Source organism: Centruroides vittatus, unplaced genomic scaffold, assembly GCF_030686945.1.
Source record: "Centruroides vittatus isolate TY-2023 unplaced genomic scaffold, ASM3068694v2 contig_1215, whole genome shotgun sequence".
NCBI lineage: Eukaryota > Metazoa > Arthropoda > Arachnida > Scorpiones > Buthidae > Centruroides > Centruroides vittatus.
In genome coordinates this window covers 1501032-1524232 of record NW_027120777.1, presented here as the reverse complement: position 1 = coordinate 1524232, position 23201 = coordinate 1501032, and the positions used below count along the sequence as shown (strand labels likewise).

Here is a 23201-nt window from a genome sequence, read left to right as displayed (position 1 = left end):
GTTTCAGAAAGTTTATAATTAAACTAAATTTAATTTTACTTTTTTTTTAAATTTGGAAATAATTATGTAAGTATATTAAGTGTTTAGCGGAAATAATAATTATGATTTGCTGTTTTAATAGCGTGAAAACCATTTGCAATGTATTTGATCCTCATTGTATAAATTTTGTAAACTTTAATAGAAAATAATATTTTTATTTCCTGTAAAAATTTTTATATGAATAAATTAATGTAAAAATCTCAGAATTACGAGTTATATTATACAGGCATTTCAAGTATCGTGTTATATACGGATTTTAATGGCATTGCGTGTTAATTTTAAAAGGATTTCAATGTATTACATTATAGAGGATTTCAAGGGCAATACGTGTTTACGTTATAGAGCCATTTCAAGGATATGACGTGTTATTATACAAGAATTTCAATGACTTTGTGTGTTAATTTCAGAGGAACATTTCAAGGGCATTACGTGTTACAATTTAGGGCTATTTTTTAATCTATGGAATGGCCATTAATAACCCGTTATAAATCTTCGTTAATGTATTATTTTTACAAAAATCATCCACGCGATTGACGAAATAATCACTTTGAAATTGCTTTTAATACAGCTAAATATTTCAAATCGTTTTAAATCTAAGCAAAGTTAGCATTCTACAGAATAGCGTTACTTATTGTATAAGGGACCTAATAAGAATAGAGTAAAAATAAATAAATTACATTCAAACGTAAGAAGTTAATATTTGAGAAAATTTACTTCAAATTAAAAATCACAAATAAAACAGAATTTTCAATTTTTAATTAAAAAAAATATATGGTAAATTGATGATCGTATCCCAAGTGAATATTAACTCGACTGCGATCAATTTGAATTTTAATCAAAAGTAAGAATACGCACGAAAACGCAACTAATATTTAGATTAAAATAAAAAATAGAAACAGTAACAAACCTAATTACTATGCCAAATCCTCGTGAGAATCTTACTTATCAATAGAAAATCGAAAATATAAATTAAATGAAAAATTTTTTAAGTCATTGAGTTTATGTTTATTCCTATATTTGCTAGAAAGGAATAAATATCAGATAGCATTTAATACTGTTAAATTAATGCAAATTGTTAATTATAGTATTCAAAAGGCTTAAAATGTAAATATACGTTATCATAAAGAGATAATGGATAAGAGCTTTTAAGTGAGATCTTTAGAATACGAAGAAGAATATCCACATTATTTATAAAAATAGATTTCCATGTATAAATATATATTGATAGAAATCCCTCATATATATATATAATTATATATATATATATATATATATAGTATATATATATATATATATATATAATATATATATATATATATATATATATATATATAATATATATAATATAATATATATATAAATATAATATATATATATAATATAATATATATATATAATATATATATATATATATAATATATATATATATATTATATATATATATATATATATATACATACATATAATTATACGTGAGGGGAGCCAACGAAGCACTTGCTTCCTGAAATCGTGTAAAAAATCCTACAAATTATAATCGTAAAAGGGATTGAGTTATATAACCTTATACACTCAACCATGGGACACCGATGCAATATTGTAGTATTTAAAATCTAATTGTTAATAAAACCACAATAATTAAATAAAAGTAATATATACTATAACATTATATAAGAAGTTGGACGTCCGAATGGGAAGGTGAGTAAAGCTTCAGCTACTGCTCTGGAGAATCCAAGATCGAATCCTCGAGGTAACCTGTCACAGTTATGTTGAGCCCTTCCCTCATCATCCGGCCACTCCATTGAGGGCCTGATAGAATTCACGTATGGAAAAGGACCTCTTAACGCCCGTAAGGCAGAAAGAGCCAAGGACAAATATAAGTAATAAGTAATACATAAGAATATAAGTAATACATTTTTACAACATGGAAAAGAATTAAGAGTATTCATGTACAACATGGTCAATCCCTTATTTTTCATCACCTGCTGTGGAACTCGTATAGTGTAAATTCCCTTAAAATGGTAATATTCGTATGTATGAGCAACCATATATACATATATATGAACATATTTTATTAAAAAAATTATTTTTATTGCGTATTGCGTAATCGTAGATGGTCGTGAATTCTCTCCCGACTAATGACCACGTGGATTTTCCGGATTTTCTTCACGTGTCTAACACCAAAATAGGGGTCAGTTTCCCACACAAATCCTCTCGGGAGTCATTCTTTTCGCAGATCGCCCACGTGTTGCCTTATTCCATTACTCCAATCTATATTCTGCAACAGTGCTACATTACAATTTAAAATACGGGTGTTGTAGTAATAGAGAAATCCCTTTGTTGATGTTACACAGGGTATTGCAGAAAATCGAACAGAAATAAAAAAGAAATGTGATAGGAAAGAACGATGCTTTTGTTTTGAATTTAAACTGTTTATAGTCTTTCTGTTTTTAAATTTAATTGTTTACCATATTTTAAAGTTTTTTGAAGTTTGATAACATATAAATTTGTTTATAACTTTATCAAAATTGAAAACGGTGTAAAATTTTGCCACCAGCAAATGAAATAGTAAGATTATATTTAATACTAGCTCCGTGTTGCTCGGACTTTAGAGTGGGGATTGGCGAAGTTGGGTTGAAAAAGGGTGATGAACACAATGGTGTTAGTAACTAAAATCTATATTTATTGACCTGAGTATTTACCAATAATGAAACTGCAAAACGCAAGAAATTGCTCCGGTTTAAGTAAAGGGATAGGGATTTAGGGGTGTTAGAGAGTGCGGACCTCCACTGTAGTAGATAAGTTGAACGATATAGAACCTTTTACTTAACATACATACTTATTTTTACTTTTATATGTACATATATTGTATATATTCTTTTATTTTTTTTGCAAATCTTTTTAAATGGCAGCTGAAAATGAAACTTTAAAGTATAAATGTTCGAAATGCATCCAAAAACTCAAAAGTTCAATCGAGTTTTACAGTTGGTTTAAATGGTAAGTGAATTTTGTGTATCAAAAGATGTTTTTTTTAATCTTTTGATACACAAAATTCACTTAAAAAAGAAAAAAAATTATATTCTTACTCAACTAAAATATCATAAGACGTATTTAATAAAAAAAAATAATTTATCTAAAATAATATATGTTCTCGATTTCAAATTAATAGTGTATTTCCCCTGTAAATCATACTTTTCCTGTTAACAACAAAGTCATACCCGGTCATTTATGTAACTCCGTTTTGAAGAAAACTTTTAAATGGAAGTGACGTGACTTCCGATCTAAACCGGAAGTTCGTATTTAGTTCATTGGGGCCTTCTTTTCTTGCGTGTTCCATTTTTATTGCATTTTCCATATATCTGTTCTTAACATTCATCTATCTAACACCGTTCTCGCGATTAAAGAAGGACAGACAGTGGGAATTTATAGGTCTACAATTTTTTCAAATTGCAGTCGAATAAAAGTTTAATATTACAGGATACAAAAATACGTGTTATGAATTACAATCATAATCAACGGCAAATAAACTTTGATCTGTTGTAATAAATATAGAATTGGTGAATATTGATAGAATAAAATTGGACTCCGATAGAATATAAGAGAAATAACCCTGACCTGGAAGAAAACATAAGTATTGCAAATATATTGAGAATGGATTTCGATTTGTTCACACTTCTATTCCTTCAATGGAATGAAATAGGTGCTATAATGCCTTTCTCGTGCACTGAACACTCTCGATTTATAAGCTGATATTTTACGCTTTAATATACTGTAAAATCTGTCCAAAACGGAAACTGAATAATGCGTCAACCTGTCTAAACGGAGAAAACTCTTCGAAACGGTGCGGTTTTCTTTGTTTAAAAAAAAACCTGTTTACCACAGAAACATTCCAAACCGGAAAATATACTCGGTACCGTGCGATTCCGGTTTACACAGGTTTACTGTATATATTTATATTTGTGACTCTTTCCGCTTTGTAAGCATCAAGATAGCTTCTTTTCAGGCCCATCATGGGTTCGGCCAGGCTCAAATTAGGTCTTCACATATTCTGGACACACCACTCGCATAAAATTCCTGGTGCTCTCCATCCGGATTCGATCCTGGATCCTCAGAGAAGAGTTTAATTAAATTAATTTAAATTTTATCCTTTATGTTTTAAAGTAAAATGTATTAATATAATTTTAGTTTTCGGAGAGGAGAATATAAAAAACATTTACATTACTTATTGTATCAAATGATATCCCATTCATCGTATTATATTAAATTAAAATTCTAACAATTTTTAAGCTGTTAAAATTTCTATTTATGGAGTTTCATTCAATAAAAATATCTTTAAAATTGCTCGAAAATTCTTACTTTTTAGAGAAAAATCTGTAGAAATTGCCGAGATTTTATTCGATAGTTCAATAATTCTTAAATCGTTGAATCATAAAAAGTAAGTTTTCCCAAATGCTCTATATGAAAGAAATATAGTCCTGAAGTGTTTAAATGAAACTCGAAAACATATAATTTATCGTGATTTTATTAAGTTTATTTAAATAAAATTTAAATAAATCAAATTTATTTCCATTTTATATGGCGGCTCCAAGGTCGATTAACCGCCGTAAATAACAAACTGCTGCCTAAACTCTTTTGCCAAATTGGTACAAAACTGTACCAGAAATGGTATAATTTTGTACCGATTTGTGAAAGAAAGACACGTTAACTGTTCATATTTGCGAGTGTTCTTGAAGTACACACGCAAAAGTCAGTTAACCATAACAAATATGGTTAACTGACTTTTGGATCGCTCTTTATTTATTAATTTAATTTTATTCCCGCCTTTTAATTGCTCTTCTATAGTAAATTATTATTATAAACGTTGTACTTCGTATATAAACGAAAGTATATGTAAGAAATTAATTTCAAAACTTCTAGTGGTCCAAAATTCAGTTAAGTTTTATAAAGGATGAATTAATCCTATCTTATGAGCAATTTTATAACCATTTTCTAAAAGAAACACGTTTAAGAACATAAATCGTAAATATATCAGAAATAAGAAGAAAAACAAAACACGTTTCAGCCCACTTTTGGGCCACCCTGTACTTGTTTAAAATCCCTTTTATCAATTTTATTTGGAATACATTGATATAAACGTCTTATTTAAAGGAAATTACTTAAGGGAAATTATCTTTAGGGTCTACCGAATCATTCGAGATCTTTATAAATTAATAATTTAATTTATTTTCTTCAACCCCCGCTTCACTCTAGCATTAGATTGTTGTAAACACCTCCGAGAAAAGGATCCAACAAACTTTTTTCTCATATAAATAATATAACAATAAATCAAATTAAGTCGTAACAGAAAGAATTTATTGTTCTTGTAACACAAGAATAGATAAAATCTCACATATAAAGTATCGTTCAATGACATCAACACTATAAAAGGTTGGCACTTTTTATAGTGTTGATGTCATTGAACAATAGTGTTGATGTTAAACTTTCACAAAAAAATGGGCACTTGTTTACAGGCGTTTTCATTGGTATTATTATTTTTATTAAATATTTAAATATAATGTAAATAAATTCATCTAATAATAATTATAAACGATACCTCGTAATTTGGCCCATATAGATACAAATCATTGACATTTGGAGAGTTCTGATGATCAGATTGGAAACCCCTAATGAAGCAATTCTTGCATTTGTGTAAAGACCCTCTAACACAATGATTAGATTAATAGAATAAGGCAACTTAACTCATGGTAATCTGCCTCCTAGACATTATCTCTTGACAAATTCTGTGTTGCCTTATCCATCAATCGGCAGATCGCACACTTTCTATGAAAAAGTGGCCCTTATTTAAGTGTTAGACACATGAAAACCTCAGAAAACTCCCACACTTGGATCTTACAAGATATAAACTGACCTGAAAAAATTGTAAAATTTATTTTTTGCTATTTTCTTTTGATTTATTAGGCGAAACTATTGCTTTTCTGATATCTAAGATACTTTCTATTCTGTAAATAAAAAAATATATTTATATACTTCTTCTGTGCTTTATACTCCTGTAAATAAAAAAATATATACTTCTTTGTTGTTGAGTGCTATTATTATATAATATACTACGAAGTCATGAAAAACAATTTTATGAAATCTTGAAAATCCATTGAAGTATAACTGCGGATTCCAAAATGTACAAGTTTACTTTATCTTTTATTCCCTCAAGTCTTTCTACAGAATTAAAAAAAAACTTTGCCATGACCACATACTTATTATTGTACAATAGTTTTATACGTGAATTTATATTATAGCAACCGTATTAATTATTAAGTATGCATCCACTTTGATTACTTGATAATGATTTATATATCTGAAATATATTCATCAGATAATCATTGTAAATATTCATTATATTCTGATGAATAATAGGCTTATTAATAACTTATTTAATTACCGAATTTATAATATTTTTGATGTATAATTAGGAAAAGCGCTATTGAGTAAACACGAACCGTCCCGATTTAGGTCATCACGTGTGACTGCTGAAGGATGACTTGTTGATAAATTTACTGTAGGGTCCTATATAATGTAAGGATTTGAAAGTTATTTAAGTTAAAAATCATTAATAAATAGCATAATTGATATTTTTCCCACATTGAATTAGCTAGTAACATTAATTTAGTGTATTGAGAGATTTTTGGGGCCAGAGAGTAGAACGGGTTACTTTTGCCATGTTTAAGAAATCGTAAATCGTCCATTCTAAAATGGCAATGAAGTAAATAAAATGTTTCTTTATTAATAAATTGAAGTGTTGAAGAATGCAATTTCTTCTATTCTCACTGTCTGTCCTTTAATCTCGAGATCAGTGTTAGATAGATGAAAGTCAAGATTAGAAATGGAAAATGTAGGAAAAGAAGGTCCCAATTAACTGAATTTAAGTCACGTGACTTCCGGTATATACCCAAAAGTCACGTGACTTCAATTAAAATTTTTTCCAGAACAGAGTTACATAGATGACCGGCATGAATCTGTTGCTATCAGGAAAAGTATGATGTACAGGGGCAAGCCACTACTAATTTTAGATGGAGAGCATATATTTTAAATTAAATAAATTAAGAATATGATTAGAAATTGCAGCCCGGCATTGTGACGATGTCACAATAATTATAATTAATTTTTTTCTATAAGTGTAATTTAAGTATTTTCGCTAATTATTATATATATTACAAAAATTATTGTAAAAGAACTATTTAAAGAATGAATTAATTAAAAATAACTTTTTATAGAATTAATTTAATTTAATTATTTATTTAATACAGTCAAACTTCTCAACTACGGAACGTAAAAAGTGGCCGTTCTTCGAAGATGGCCGTGTTTGGAGGTCATTTTCTAGGCAATTCATAAAGAAATGTTCCTGAGAAACTGGCCTCCTGACCTCCGTTCCGTATAAATAAAAATATTAAAAGGAAAAGTTAATTAATTTTTATAACTCGTTATACACTTTCGAGAAAGCACAACCCTTTATGGCGATTATATTCGAACTTCCCAAGCACTTTACAACAACCACATTCGAACCTCCCAATAACGGCCGCCTCTAATGGCTGTTATTGGCAGATTCGAATGTGATTGCTATAAAGAGCTGTGCCCTCTGGAAAGTGTATATAAGTTACAAAAGCTAATTAATATTAATTTTTTTAGATTTTTATTTATTTATTTCTAATTTACATTTATTTTTTAAACATTTCTTTAGTATATTTATATGCTTAATAAAACGCTAGATAAAGTATTCGTTAAAATATATTTTTATTCTATTATAAAGAAAATAATAAGTTTAATTAGAATAAAATTACATTGTTAAAATACAATAATAAAAATTACAATTAGAGAAAAGATAGAATGATGATGATACAATTTAATTTGCAATGAATTTAGTAAAATCACAAGAGAAATTAAAACTAAAAAAAAAGAAATAAAAATTAATTCACAAAATTTTAAATTAATTTATAATTAAAATATAATAAAAAATTTAATTAAAATTAAAAGTTAAATATTTGTATAAAATCATCTTTAAATAAATGTATTATTTATAGCAAATTTTATTTTATATATTTTTAAATAAATATTTACGAATTTTTCTTTAGTTTAAAAGTACTTTTTCTTGTATTATCGTTAAATGACATGCGCAATGGATGGTGAAGTCTGTGACTCGGGATGTATTTAAGGTATGATACAGCGTTAGCTGTTGTAGTCTGTGTTCGCTTGTCACAGCGACAGGGTTGAAAATGCTAACGCTTCGACCTTTAGTACTGGCTGTTTGCCTTCAGTTTTCTATGTTAAATGCAAATTTTGGGAAGAATATTCATAAGTAAGTATTACTTAATGAATTAAGGTGTGATATTGTTGAATTAAATTGTATTTTCCATCCCCTTACTCTAAAAACTAAGGTAAATACTTTTATAGGCTCTAAATATGAAATAAAAATATATTATTTAATTTATTAAATTTAATATTACAGAAAAACCTGTGTAAACCGGTACCGAATATACTTTCCTGTTTGGCAGGTTTCCGTTATGAACAGGTTTTTTTCAACGTAGAAAATCGCTCCGTTCCGAAAAGTTTTTTCTTCTTTTAGGCAGGTTTCCGCTTTATTCAGGTTCCGTTTTAGACAGGTTTTACTGCATTTTATTCAAATCTTTATGATTTAATTATTGTAGAAATTTACTTTATATAATATATGCATTTTAAAATAGAAGTTATATAAATTTATAATGTTTTTATTATAATATAAATAAAATTTTAAAATCTAGTTTTTAATACTAAATATATAATTTAATACAAGTAACTTTCTACAATAAATCATAAATACAGGAAGACTTGTTTAAAACGGAATCTGTATAAAGCGAAAACCTGCCTAAACGAGCGATTTGATATATTAAAAAGAAACCTGTTTAAAACCTGAAGAAAATAACCGATTTACACAGGTTTTACTGTATTTATATTACATAGAACACGAATATAAATGTCTTATTATTAATATTTAAAAGTTTAAACGGAGAATTTACTTAAGATATAAATAATAATTTAACACTTTAATTGAATTTTATATTAAATTAAAAATGGAAATTATTCATTAAATTTCCTATTATATAAACAAATATCAATATATTGGATTAAGTAAATTGGCTATAAAATGTATCTTCTTTAAGTGAATAATAAATATACACCCCTGCATAGAGAACGTGCCATTGAAGATAGGGTCAAATGAAAATAAGAGTATAAATCCTTATTAAAAGTCTTTCACCTATTAGAAGGATTACCTTAATCCCTATTTTACTGTTTGTAAGATTAATGTAATTACTAGTTATGAAACTTTTAACAGATATTTTATAAGTGTTATAGCAAATTAATTTACTACTTTTATCTTTTTTCCCCTTCCTTTTTTTTAAACTAGAAAATTTAAGGTTATATTTAATAATATATTAAAATTTAATGTAGTTTGTGCTTGATTATGAGGTATTTCATTAACATAATTCCATTTAATGGATGCTCTATGATACAATTTATCATCCATCTTCATTACTCACTATGGAAACTATGTTTACAGTTTACGTATAAATTTACGTTTAATTTATAGATATTAAGCTAATTTTTTAAATATAATTAGGAAGCCATTTTTAATTATAATCTTATGCTAGACTATGGCGCAATTGTTTATAATTTTCTTGTAAAAACCTGATTAAATTGACTTGTTTTTCTTCTATAAATAATTTGTTTCAGTAGGAAGTAAAGTCGTAAAGTTACTGAAAGGGCTTTTATAATTTAAATAGTTTTGTAGAATTTTTTAAATATTTTTACTTATTCTGAAGAGCCTCTTCAAGTTATAACACTTCTCATTTGTTTATAAATAAATATGCAATGTTTTCAATATATTTTTTAAATAAATAAATGCAATATAACAGAAGAAATTTATTTATTTAAAATGAAGACAATTTACATGTAAATTATCTCCTATTAAGTTTAAATTTTAATTTTACTTCTACTTTATTTTATTTTATTTTTTATTTAAGTAAATCATTATTAATTACTTAATTTTTTTTCTAAATTTTTTGAAATAAAATTTCTCTAGTAATTGAAATAAAAAATGTATAATTAATAGAAATTTAACAAAAGAAAGATTTTTTTCATTAAATTTTAATAAAAATGTAATTAAAATATGAGCTTAAATATACACTCTGAAAAATTTTTAATTTAAATTTTTATACAAATTAGCATTGGTAAGATGTGATTTCCTGTGTATAAATTTATAATTCAAGTAGTGGGAAAAAAGACAATTTAGCCTTTCTTTGTCTTCAGTTATATGTAAAAAAGTAAATAAGTGTCAAGTATAAACTTTCTTTTTTATATTAATATAAAATATATAGCAGATTTTTATGATTTTTAAGCATAGAATTAATAATAAATTCTATAGTTTCAAGCTCTAAAAGTCATAGTCTGGAAATTTGCTTCATATTTTACATTAAAAAAAAGTTTATAGTCGACATTTATTTAGTATATTTAAAGGAAATGTGTGTGTATGTATAGTACGTATATATAATATATATATATATATATATATATATATACATATATTATGATTCAGTGCTTCGGGAGAAGTGATTAAATCATGATTAATAACACGCAGATGTTCCAAACTACTCTTAAAATATCCTTGTTAATTAACTTTTGGGCCACCTGTATGTTAAATACTTCTGTGCATTCTGCGCTGAATTTTTTTAAGAACTTTTATCATATAATTATTAAAAATAGATTTTATCGGCTTAGCCTAAGATTCTAAATCTTATTTTGATCACGAAGCAGTTTATACAGAAAAGAAGTTTATAACCCTAGAGACCAGCCAATGGCTCACCCACACTATGTTAAAGTATAGAATGTTCTTCATAAATTAATCAATAAAATGATGTTTACGTTTAAGATTGCTTAAGAACGGATTAAAAAGTAATAAATAATATTAAAATACCATATTTGAAAAGTTTCCAGTTAATTAGGTCCTGGGATAGTAAGAGTTCTAGCGTAAACATAAATAAATATAAAAATACATTTAGTGTATTTATTCTTACATGAAGACAGAATAAAGATAAAGAGATTAAGTATCTATTGATAGAAAATTTTCTTTAATATCTTGATTGTACATATCCATTTTGTGTAAACGATTTCTGACAAGTACTAGATCTGCACTTCACTTAATTGAAGTGGATATTTATAAACTAAAGACACGACGATATTTTAGGCCCGCCCTTCATCACCCGGTCTCCTCCATTGTGGGTCTGGACGAACTTTCGGTAAGTACGATTAAAAAGGCCCTTCTATCGGTGTACACTAGTGACCTAGTGGAAAAAACCCTGACCTCTGGGTTTTCTTCACGTGTGTACCATCTAAATAGGGGGTACTTTCCCATACAAAGCTTTCACGTGAAACATCTCCTACTTCACCTGTCTAGCACCTAAATTGGGACTAGTTTCCCGTAGAATTTTCCCATAAGAAGTCTTCATATAAGGCATTTCCGTTTCCATAGGAAGCTCTCACGGAAGGCATTTGCCCATGTATTGAGTTGCCTCATTCCATCAATTCTCCCATCCAAACTAGCACCCACAGAACGGAAAGAATGGAAAAGTTAAATAGCTACCTTTACAATTACCTAAATTGTGAAGGATGACATTAAATTATTGGCATAAAATGACTTTTTATGTGTTTAATTCTAATTAATGCGACAACTTTTAAGACATTGTTTGTGATTTGAATAAAGATTTTCTAACTGAGATAACATTTATATCATATGATAATTTTATATATTTTAATATTAACAAATAATGACATTTTTATAATGATATAATTGTTAATTTGTAACAATAAACATTGTATTAATTTTAAACTATTTAATCAATTTATCCAACAATTTGAATTGTAATATAATAATTTAATTAAGTTAGAATAAGTTTGAAGAGTTTGCAGATATTTTAATCACGGTTACAAATTAACCTAACATCAGCTTGGACAGTCATCTGGCAATCAACGTATTTAAACATATTTAAAAGCGAATAAAAGCTATTTATAAATTTTACTAATTAAATGTCTTTAATTATTAACCAAATCTTAAAGATGTTCCGCCTTATGAACAATTTTCATAGACGTTTTATAGGCTTGATCTTATATAATATATGTGAAATTAAACTGTGAATGGCAAATTTTATATGTAAAATTAAGGAGTACAGAATAAAATAAAATTAATTTTAATTTTTAAGTATTATTTACACAGATTTATGTCCATAATCCTTACTTTAAAGGTACGAATTGTAGATGTTATTTACTCGATTTTCTTCAAATTTTTTTTACAGTTTATATAAAAATAAAGCTCTATTTATTAACTTCTTGTTTAAAAATTACTTGAGTATAATTTAATTATTTTAATTTTTAAACTAATTTTTAAGGATATTTCTACTTGTAATCCTTACTATACACGTGTAGTAGTGGTAATGTCATTTACACGCTTCCTGTTGAAGCTGTATTTGAAGTTTATTTCTAAATAATTTAAGTGAATAAATAATCTCCTTTCAAATGCACTTTTTATACTAAAAATAGACTATAGAAACTGTATTTTTCATACAGGAAATAAATATAACAATGCGCGGATAAAGGCGCATCGTGTCTTGAAATGTAGTTCGTTACAGACAGATATATTTTAAAAATTACACACAGAAACCTCTTTTTTAAATTTAAATATTTAAAATTTATTAATGAATAATCGTTGACATAACACAGATATTTTTTCATCGCAAAATTCATTATTTAAAATAAAATAAATTTTATTTTTCATAATAAAACAAAATATGTCAAATCTCACAATTTATTGAAGTAAATAAAAAAAAAAAAAAAATATAACAAAACTTTTTAATAAAATATTTGCCAAATAAAATAAAATATAAGTTGTTATATTAATAAGTGGATTTATATATTTATTTTCTTAAGACATGTCTATAATTTATTGCGTTTTAGCAATAAATTATAGACATTTCTTCAGAAAATAAATATATAAATCCACTTATTAACTCTAAACGAAGAAAATTACATTAAAACATGTAATTTTCTTAGTTTTATATTTTCTTGCATGATATAGAAAAATTTATTATACACACGGATTTATCTTTTTTAAAAATGATTCTGATGATTATAATGACAGAAATTATAATAATTCTAACGATTCTAGTGAAAAAACGCTTAATGATTTTAGCTTTTTTAACGGTAATAATTTTAATGATTCTAGTGATGACAGTTTGATAATGATGATTTTAGTGGTGACGATTAGACGATGATGATTCTAGTGATGACAGTTTGATAATGATGATTCTAGTGGTGACGATTAGACGATGATGATTCTAGTGATGACAGTTTGATAATGATGATTCTAGTGGTGACGATTAGACGATGATGATTCTAGTGATGACAGTTTGATAATGATGATTCTAGTGGTGACGATTAGACGATGATGATTCTAGTGATGACAGTTTGATAATGATGATTCTAGTGGTGACGATTAGACGATGATGATTCTAGTGATGACAGTTTGATAATGATGATTCTAGTGGTGACGATTAGACGATGATGATTCTAGTGATGACAGTTTGATAATGATGATTCTAGTGGTGACGATTAGACGATGATGATTCTAGTGATGACAGTTTGATAATGATGATTCTAGTGGTGACGATTAGACGATGATGATTCTAGTGATGACAGTTTGATAATGATGATTCTAGTGGTGACGATTAGACGATGATGATTCTAGTGATGACAGTTTGATAATGATGATTCTAGTGGTGACGATTAGACGATGATGATTCTAGTGATGAGAGTTTGATAATGATGATTCTAGTGATGACAGTTTGATAATGATGATTCTAGTGGTGACGATTAGACGATGATGATTCTAGTGATGACAGTTTGATAATGATGATTCTAGTGGTGACGATTAGACGATGATGATTCTAGTGATGACAGTTTGATAATGATGATTCTAGTGGTGACGATTAGACGATGATGATTCTAGTGATGACAGTTTGATAATGATGATTCTAGTGGTGACGATTAGACGATGATGATTCTAGTGATGACAGTTTGATAATGATGATTCTAGTGGTGACGATTAGACGATGATGATTCTAGTGATGACAGTTTGATAATGATGATTCTAGTGGTGACGATTAGACGATGATGATTCTAGTGATGAGAGTTTGATAATGATGATTCTAGTGGTGACGATTAGACGATGATGATTCTAGTGATGAGAGTTTGATAATGATGATTCTAGTGATGACAGTTTGATAATGATGATTCTAGTGGTGACGATTAGACGATGATGATTCTAGTGATGACAGTTTGATAATGATGATTCTAGTGGTGACGATTAGACGATGATGATTCTAGTGATGACAGTTTGATAATGATGATTCTAGTGATGACGAGTTTGATAATGATGATTCTAGTGGTGACGATTAGACGATGATGATTCTAGTGATGACAGTTTGATAATGATGATTCTAGTGATGACAGTTTGATAATGATGATTCTAGTGGTGACGATTAGACGATGATGATTCTAGTGATGAGAGTTTGATAATGATGATTCTAGTGATGACAGTTTGATAATGATGATTCTAGTGGTGACGATTAGACGATGATGATTCTAGTGATGAGAGTTTGATAATGATGATTCTAGTGGTGACGATTAGACGATGATGATTCTAGTGATGACAATTTGATGATAATAATAATGATGACTCCAGTGACAAACGCTTGATGATAATTCCAATTGTTCTAGCAATGACGATTTAATGATTCTGGTGATTAGAATTTATTTGTTTCGTTAGCTGTTTGTTAAGTGGAAAAACCCGGGGAGACCACATATTTCAAAATAATGTATAATATATCTTTATAAAATTAAGTGAAGAAAACTTTGTAATTAATTTATAAAGTTTCTCATCTCAGTTTATTTATTTTTCACGAAATTTTATTTAGCTTTTAATTGTTTAAACATCATCTCAATTATCCCCTATGAGAAAACTAAATATTTCTAACAGAAATTATGTTTAAAAAGTTCTTATTTACACTTGAATTATTAATTAGAAAATATTACTGCAACTTTCACTAATTAAATACTTGAGATAAAAATTTATATAAATAATTTTGAATATTTAAGTGTATTGACGTTTCATAAGTGAAATTAAGAAGTGAAAGTGTCACTTGACAAGTACTTTTAGATTTAAGTATCTTGCACTTTAAGTCAGAGATACTTGTATATAAATATAATTATATATCATTAAAATTAGCAGTATGAAGGCTTTAAAAATATATTAAAATATTTATATTAAAACCTAATTAGATAAGCACCAAATAGAATTAAAACTATTGCTTAAAATGTGATTAAACTTATATGAGATTGTCATTTATAAATTTAAAAAATTGTAATGAAAATTCTATAATACTGTAAAACCTGTGTAAACCGGAATTGACCGAATATTTTTTCCTGGTTTGACACGTTTCCGTTTTGAACAGGTTCTCTTCTAACGTAGAAAATCGCTCCTTTCCGAATAATTTCCTCCGTTTAGGCAGGTTTTCTGTTTTGAACAGGTTCTTTTTATTCGGGTTCCATCTTGGATAGGTTTTACTGTATTCGACACCGTTCGAGTCCGGTTTACTCAGGTTTAACTGTAACTTATTTCAATTATAACATTAAATGCGTTCATAAAACTTGTATTTTTTTTACTTGATTTCCAATTTACAACCAAGTTAAAATTAAATTAGTGTCAAACCACTAAATAATAAATTACTGTCAATTTAACAATCTTCAACATCAAGAATTAACAAAAAATTTTATATATCCAATTTATTATTTAAAAAGCTAAAGTAGTATTTGGAAATTCCTTACTTTATACTTTGGAGTGTGCAGCAAAACAATAGGATCCGTTGTCGTTGCTGTGAGTAAACTTTCCTATAAAGTTTGTCTTAGGATAAGATGGATGTGTTTACATATTCCTTTAACTTGTGATTGATTATTATACTTTGTAAAAACAGTTAAAGTATTGAAGAAGATAGCTTACAAATCAAATGAAGATTATCAGGGTCTTCGAATGGTCGTATAGAGCGAGGAGTTTTTTCTTTTTTACCATTCTTCTTTGTACAATGAAATTCTAGAATGTTTCTTTCTTAATAAGAAATAATCTTAAAGACTTTTTTTTTAGTAAAAATAATGTTAATAGGGATAGGAACCTTGGGCGTTCACAGAAAATTTTGCAAAGCTTGGAAACAAATAATTACATAAAAAAATTTTTATTTAATTATTTCAGTTTTGGGGTTTTTTCACTAATATAGACTACAGTATTGTATCAATGCGTCCCATGATCGAGGGTGTAAGGTTACATATATCAATCACTTTTACGATTATAATTTGTATAATTTCTTACTGGATCACTGCCCCGTTTGCACGCCCATGGTAAGAAAAATGAAAGCCCACTAAGAGGTCCCCATGGTTCATACCATGGACGGAGTGGGAGGATATAGTGGTTCCTATCATGAGCGGAGGGAGGGAGTTGTGGTTTCTACCACGAGAAGCGGAGGAAAATTCCCAGCTCCTCCCCTTCTCCAACTTAGAAGATAATGTACTATTTTACTAGATTACTTTATGCATTTTCTACGAAATAAAATTATTATAGCGAATAAATTGGTTACAGAATTTTGTAATATTTTTGAAGCGATTTATCAGTATTTTCAGATGATGGAGTGGTACGTTTGTATGTACGACTAGTTCAAAGTATAATCTTCAAACTGAAATTGATAGCGGTGTTGTTTGAAATAAGCTGTATTTCTTTAAATAAAAGACAAAATATATATATTTTTTAAGCTAGAAATTAAGTTTAACACCTTCTATTTTCTATCTAGAAGAGTTAAAAGTAGGAAACGGAATTCTGAGGTTAAATTCATATAAACACTTAATTATTTATTAAATATATTATTTTAAAGATCAATAAAAATTATTATATATTATAAAATGTAGAGGCATAATTATATTTAACTTAGTTTGAATTTAAATGGTATTGTCCCATAAATATCGCTTAAATTATAAACTCATTCGCATTAAAATCTCTTTCAATACAACTAATTAAATTATTAATTACATTTATTTCTTTAAAGACACTTATTTAAATTAAATACAATTACTCATAATTAATTAATCGAGGAAGATGATATATTAAATATATGTGAAACTTTATTTTAAAGGTAAAAATAAAGGTTAGTGTTAGAAAATATCATTAAACATTTAGAGAATAAAATAACAGCATTATTATTAAGGGTGGTCCAAAAGTCGGTTAACCATTCTAAAGTCTTATTTGCATACTTTATTACATAACTTATTTTAAATAATAAATTTAAAAGTCATTTATATGAATGCTAGCAAATAGTTTTCTGAAATTGAAAGGAGCCATTCAGCTGTAATTTATTGATGTCTCTTGCAGATCCTGATTGAAAAATTTCTGTTTTAAGACAATAAATTAGAAAAATAAAGTTTAGTAAAAATAATATATCTGGTGGGAGATTTATAATATATTATTTAGAATGTTATCTAATCCCGGAGCTTTATTAAATTTGATGCATTAGTGAATTACTGCTAAAAATTTCTACGAAAATGTGGTGATTCGTATAGAAGACACAGGAAAGATGCAGTAGAGGTATTATCATACAATGTCAAAAGAATATATATAGCACTCATCAATTGTTATTACTATTGCTATTTTTAAGTTTAAAATTTTAATTATGAATGATTTTGTAAGGAATTGCTTCATTGTAGTAAAAACTTTTTACTTTTCCAGCTGTTATACAGTGAAACCTGTGCAAAACGGAATCTCACGATATAGAACATTTTCCCGCTTTGAACAGGTTGCTTTTAATGTAAGAAAATTCGCTCCGTTCCGAATAATTCTTTCAGTTTAGGAAGATTTCCGTTTTATTCAGGTTCTGTTTTGAACAGGTTTTACTGTATATAAAAGTATATTGATTAGTCATAAATTAACCCCCCCAGATTTTTACATTTTTGGTTTCAGAGGACCTTGAAATGTTGAGAAATACAAAACGTTTGGGGGGTTTATCGTATGTACGGATGTTTGTGTGTGTGAAGGGCACCCAATTATTTGAAGCTTAATAACTCCTGTGCCTTTCATCGAAACTTTTTGTAATTTTGCAGAGACGTTTGTGAATTAAAGAGAATTAATGCTATTAAAGTTTGGTGGTTAAAGGTCGAGAGGGTCATCTGACTATTTGAGTGAGGAAATGCTTAACTCTTTTAATTAATTTTATATGTGATAATATTTTTAATGTATTAATTAATCTGTTATAGATGATGAAATTACAATACAAAGTATCCAATAGATAAATAAATTCATTAGAACACTAAACTAATTGTTGAGAAATTTCAGTTTAGGATTCTTCTGGGAACAATTTATTGGAAGGATAAGAATGAATATGTTTATAGAAGTAGAGACAGGAGGGTGGCCTTGGGAAATAAAATGCCCAACTCTAAAATCTTTAAATAAAATTTAAGATATATTGATTAATATGATATAATCAATGAGGGCATTCGTTTTGCAAGCAATAGATAAAGTTTGATGGTAATTACGATATACAGGAACAATATCGAGAATGAATAACGATTCGCGTTTGATGTAGTTGATTAGAATTCTCCCACTGTGATTAATAATTTTATCTTTAGAACGTCTACAATTTACTATAAACTTCATTTTATTCATTATTAATCCTTTACAATTCGGATACCGTGTTTTCCTTATCATCGAGTACCTACATTACAGTCGAAATCAAAAATAAATGCATCTATCGCCGTAGAAGTGTAATATAAGATACACTGGGGGACCAGTTTCCTCCTCCAAAAGCGTGTTACCCTATGGGCAAAAAGGGCAATTGCCTGGTAACACCACCAACAAGAGGCCCCAAACCAATTTTTTATAAGAAAATATTTCTCCAAAAATTTCCCCGAAGAAGGATGTCTGAAGTCAACACTGTACATTGGGACCCCTGATGCAAATTCTCCTGTACCTCATGAAGCTATACGCTCAATTGATTGGCATCTGGCATTGTGTTGCGATACCACACTGTTTGATCTGATCAAAAATTCTGATCGTGTTTTAAATTCCTCAGACATTTCTTTCTCTGAATAATGTAATATTCTATTATTTTCTTTTTATTTATGAAGAAGAAATTGCAATTTAAAAAGTGTAAAGTGAGATTTGTTTCTCGAATATCAATACCTTAACATTAGATATCTGGAAATATTTAATTTATTGTAACAAAGTCTTCAGAATTAATATAAATATCTCTTATTACAAGTTGTAGACGGAATTTGAAATGAGCTAAACCAAAATTTGACTGAGATGTTAATTCACGAAGGATTTATTTAAAATTGCCGAAGGGGTTGTGCACAAATTAAGTAACGCAGGTATGGGTGAGTATGCATGTAATCGTTACAAGGGGGTCGGGTGCTTACAAAATCGTAACGTAATGCTAGAGTTTCAACCATTGGGTAACGCAATGATTCGTGCTTTTTTCCTGAAGTAATGCGTAGCGAATCCTTATTAATTACATGTACAATGTACTGCTTCGTACATTGTACAGTACATGTAATTAATAAAGCAATGTAACGTTCAATACCTGTTATTCTTTAGTATAATTAAGAGGTTGATCGTAGATACGCGTAACTTTGAGGAGTGATATGTGTGCCTTACGGAGCGTTATTATAGTTGAAAAGTATAAAATTACCGTAACGTAATTTATGGACCATCGCCAATTTTTCTAACTCCGAATTCAATTTCAACCAAACTAGAATTAATATTTTACTATTCTTTGTTTAAGTATCAAGAATTTTTTTCCTTTTAACTTATTTTTCTTCTAATATCTGAAGCACGGAAACTGGAAATTAGAAGTTCTATTTATGTTCCAAGATTCGAATTTTATTTTGTCGAAAAGTATTATTCCATCAGATTTCCTCAAGAGGCCAATTCTGAGAGTTAAAGAGATCATCGATCTTGGTTATTTTCCCACTAACAGTGTTACTTTAATTGGAAACTATTTCAGGATCGTTAAGAAAGGTTTTCCCGTCTTTTAAGGAAGAACATAAAGCATTTATCATACAATTATCTCATTAATTTAAACCGTTTTATTTAACTTACGTAAGGTATTTTTCCCTCTATCATTGCTGCATTCAATGAGTTTTCTGGCCATTCTTCACACTTGTAGATGGCGGGGAAACCGTTGAGTACAACAACGAGCCTCTAAACTTTGAAGAGAATAAGGTCCAAATTTATGAGTGAGAAATTAATAACATTAATTAAGTTTTTTGTCTAAATTTGCAATTAAGTGACGAAGGTATAATGGCGAATTGAATAAAGATATAATCGTTTGAATGATAGAGGAATTGATTTGATTAACGGGATAAAGCAAAATGCAACACGTGGGCGATCTGTGAAGGTGGATGACTCCTGGGATGACTTTCTATGGTTAATTGTCTTCTATTTAGGCGTTACACATCTAAAGAAAATCCGGAAAACTCCACGTGGCCAGACCGTTGGCGAGGCTCGAACCCACGACCAGTGGTTGGCACAAAAAAAACCAATAATTTTATTTGTCATATATAGCTACGAATGTTATTTTATTTACATTGTTTATTAAACATTTAAATTTACAAATCTAAGAGTTCAAGCTTCTAGTTTAAGTTTAGATATAAGTCCTGTCTCGTTACTCTATCCTTTAAATAAGCACGTAAAATTAAATAATATGTACGAATTTTATATTTATGACAAGATACAAATTAATCTTTTTCACAAAACACAACAAAAATATTTAAATAAATTTATATTAAAGAATAAAAATACATAAAATTTGGAATAAAAAAATTTGTTTTTTATCATTTGCTCCTGAAGAATTTCTGTATTGTACTTTCAAAAATTCTTGTTTTTTCCTTAAGATTTTTATAGATAGAAACAAACATCTGGCATCGTTAAATACTAGAAGAAAGCTACATTTCTCCATGAATAAATCATAATCACAATCATTGTAAGTTGGTAACATTAAAGAGAGAATTTAGGATAAAGTCTTCTGTTTAATGTATACATTAATAATTATTCATTCACTAATACATCGAATATTTCTAAATATCACGTTCTATTAATGCAGTCAAATTTCTTGATTTTTATTTAAGTCATTTTAAAACGACAATTTTAATAAAATTTTTAAAGTATAGCGCTTTATTATAACGTTTATCTCTTTTCTACGTCATGAATATTTAAAGAGACTTACGCCAGAATGTTCCGGTTAAAAGTTAAAGAGCAAGAATTTTTATTAAAATAACTTATAACATCAATTTGATAATTAAATAATTAACTTACCGCAAGTTTAGGTTTATTTGTTTACTGCAATGCCACACACACGTAGGCTATCTTTGAGGAGGATGCCTCCCGGGCAGACATTCCCCCTATGTAAAAATGACTCCTATTTGGGTGTTACAAACGTAAAGAAAATCCGGGAAATTTCCACGTGGCCAAAATTTCAAGTGGATAAAACCAATGTTTAGTTTCTTTCTTATCCACTTGACAACTTTAATCTATCACATCAATTTAATAAAATTTAATTAAATAATTCATATATATATAATGCGCAGTTATTTATTGTGATATCGTCACGATGCCGAATTGCAATTTTTAATCACGTTTTTAATTTATTTAATTTGAAATGTATGCTCTCCATCACATATTAGTAGTGGCTTGCCCCTGTACATCATACTTTTCCTTTAACAATTGAGTCGTGCCAATGTAACTCCTTTCAGGGGAAATTTTGAACTGAAATAACATGACTCTCGCTGTAAATCGTAAGTTCATATGTGCGATTTGCCCCTAATATTTCCAAATCTGCTCTCGACTTTTATCTTTATAACTCCGTTTTTGACGTTAAAGGAAAGCAGACAGACAAACAACAGTAAGAATTTATAGGTCAACATTTTTTTCAAATTGCAGCCCAATTGTTTTCTGCCCTTCTTTAATCTCGAGAACAGAGTTAGATAAATGATAGTCGAGACCAGATAAAAGATATAAAAGCTTAGGGACAGGTTACGTTATTTCAATTCAAAAATTTTCTTCAGAACAGAGTTAGTTAGTTGACTGCAGGACTCTATTACTATCAGGAAAAGTATGATGTACAGGGGCAAGACACTACTAATTTGAAATCGAGAGCATATGTTAAATTAAATAAGTTAAAAATACGATTGTCACATTGCCAGGTTGCAATTTTTTATGCCAATTTTTTATTATTCTTCATCATTTTAAGTTTAAAACAGCCATTTAATGCTGTGATAAAATCATTAATTATAGTTCACGATCTACTGGTTGAGGGATATTTAAGTACACTAAACTCTTGATTTTTAACTTAGAACTCTGTTTTTATTTTGTTAATGCTGATATGTTTTATTTAATAGAGGTTTCTATAAAATTTTTGTTAAATTTACAAACAGATTTATAAAAATTATCGGCGATTTTAAAATTGATCTCTTGTGTCGACTGAAAATCCTTATAATTCCTAATGATTGATGAATAAAAATGATGATGATTTTTATTCTGTTTAGTAACTGCAACAAATATATATCAAAATTAATTTTATAAATTAAAATATATGCTGATAAACCTATAAAATTTCTACATTTTTATTAATGATTTAAGATGAAATCGCACTTTTCTCATTAATTTTAACACTGATTACCATTAAGTTTTGGCCCACCAGTGGCCGAGTGGAAATAAAACCACTGAACACTGGTAGTTGGTGGTGGGTTCGCGCCTCGCCAACGGGTTATCCACGTGGAGTTTTTCGGGTTTTCTTCATGTTTGTAACACGGAAATGGAGAGGATTTTCGTAGAAAGACCTCCAGAAGGCATCCGCTCGGCAGATCACCCACGTGTCTCATTGCAATATATAAACAAATAAACAAACTTAGCACTGGTCATGGGTTCGTGCCTTACCAATTGGCTAACCAGATGGAGTTTTCTTTGTTTTCTTCACGTGTGTACATAATATACAGACATC

General features: G+C 28.3%; 1 protein-coding gene across 1 annotated transcript in view; it reads left to right on the top strand.

The window, feature by feature from the left end:
• The first annotated feature begins 8275 nt into the window (after positions 1 to 8275).
• Positions 8276 to 23201, top strand: part of LOC136987061 (glycine receptor subunit alpha-2-like) — a 68171-nt gene continuing 53245 nt past the window's right edge. The window contains exon 1 of the mRNA XM_067284700.1: positions 8276 to 8383. Within this exon, the coding sequence (XP_067140801.1) occupies positions 8301 to 8383 (83 nt within the window). The 5' untranslated portion in view covers positions 8276 to 8300. The remainder of the gene's footprint in view (positions 8384 to 23201) is intronic.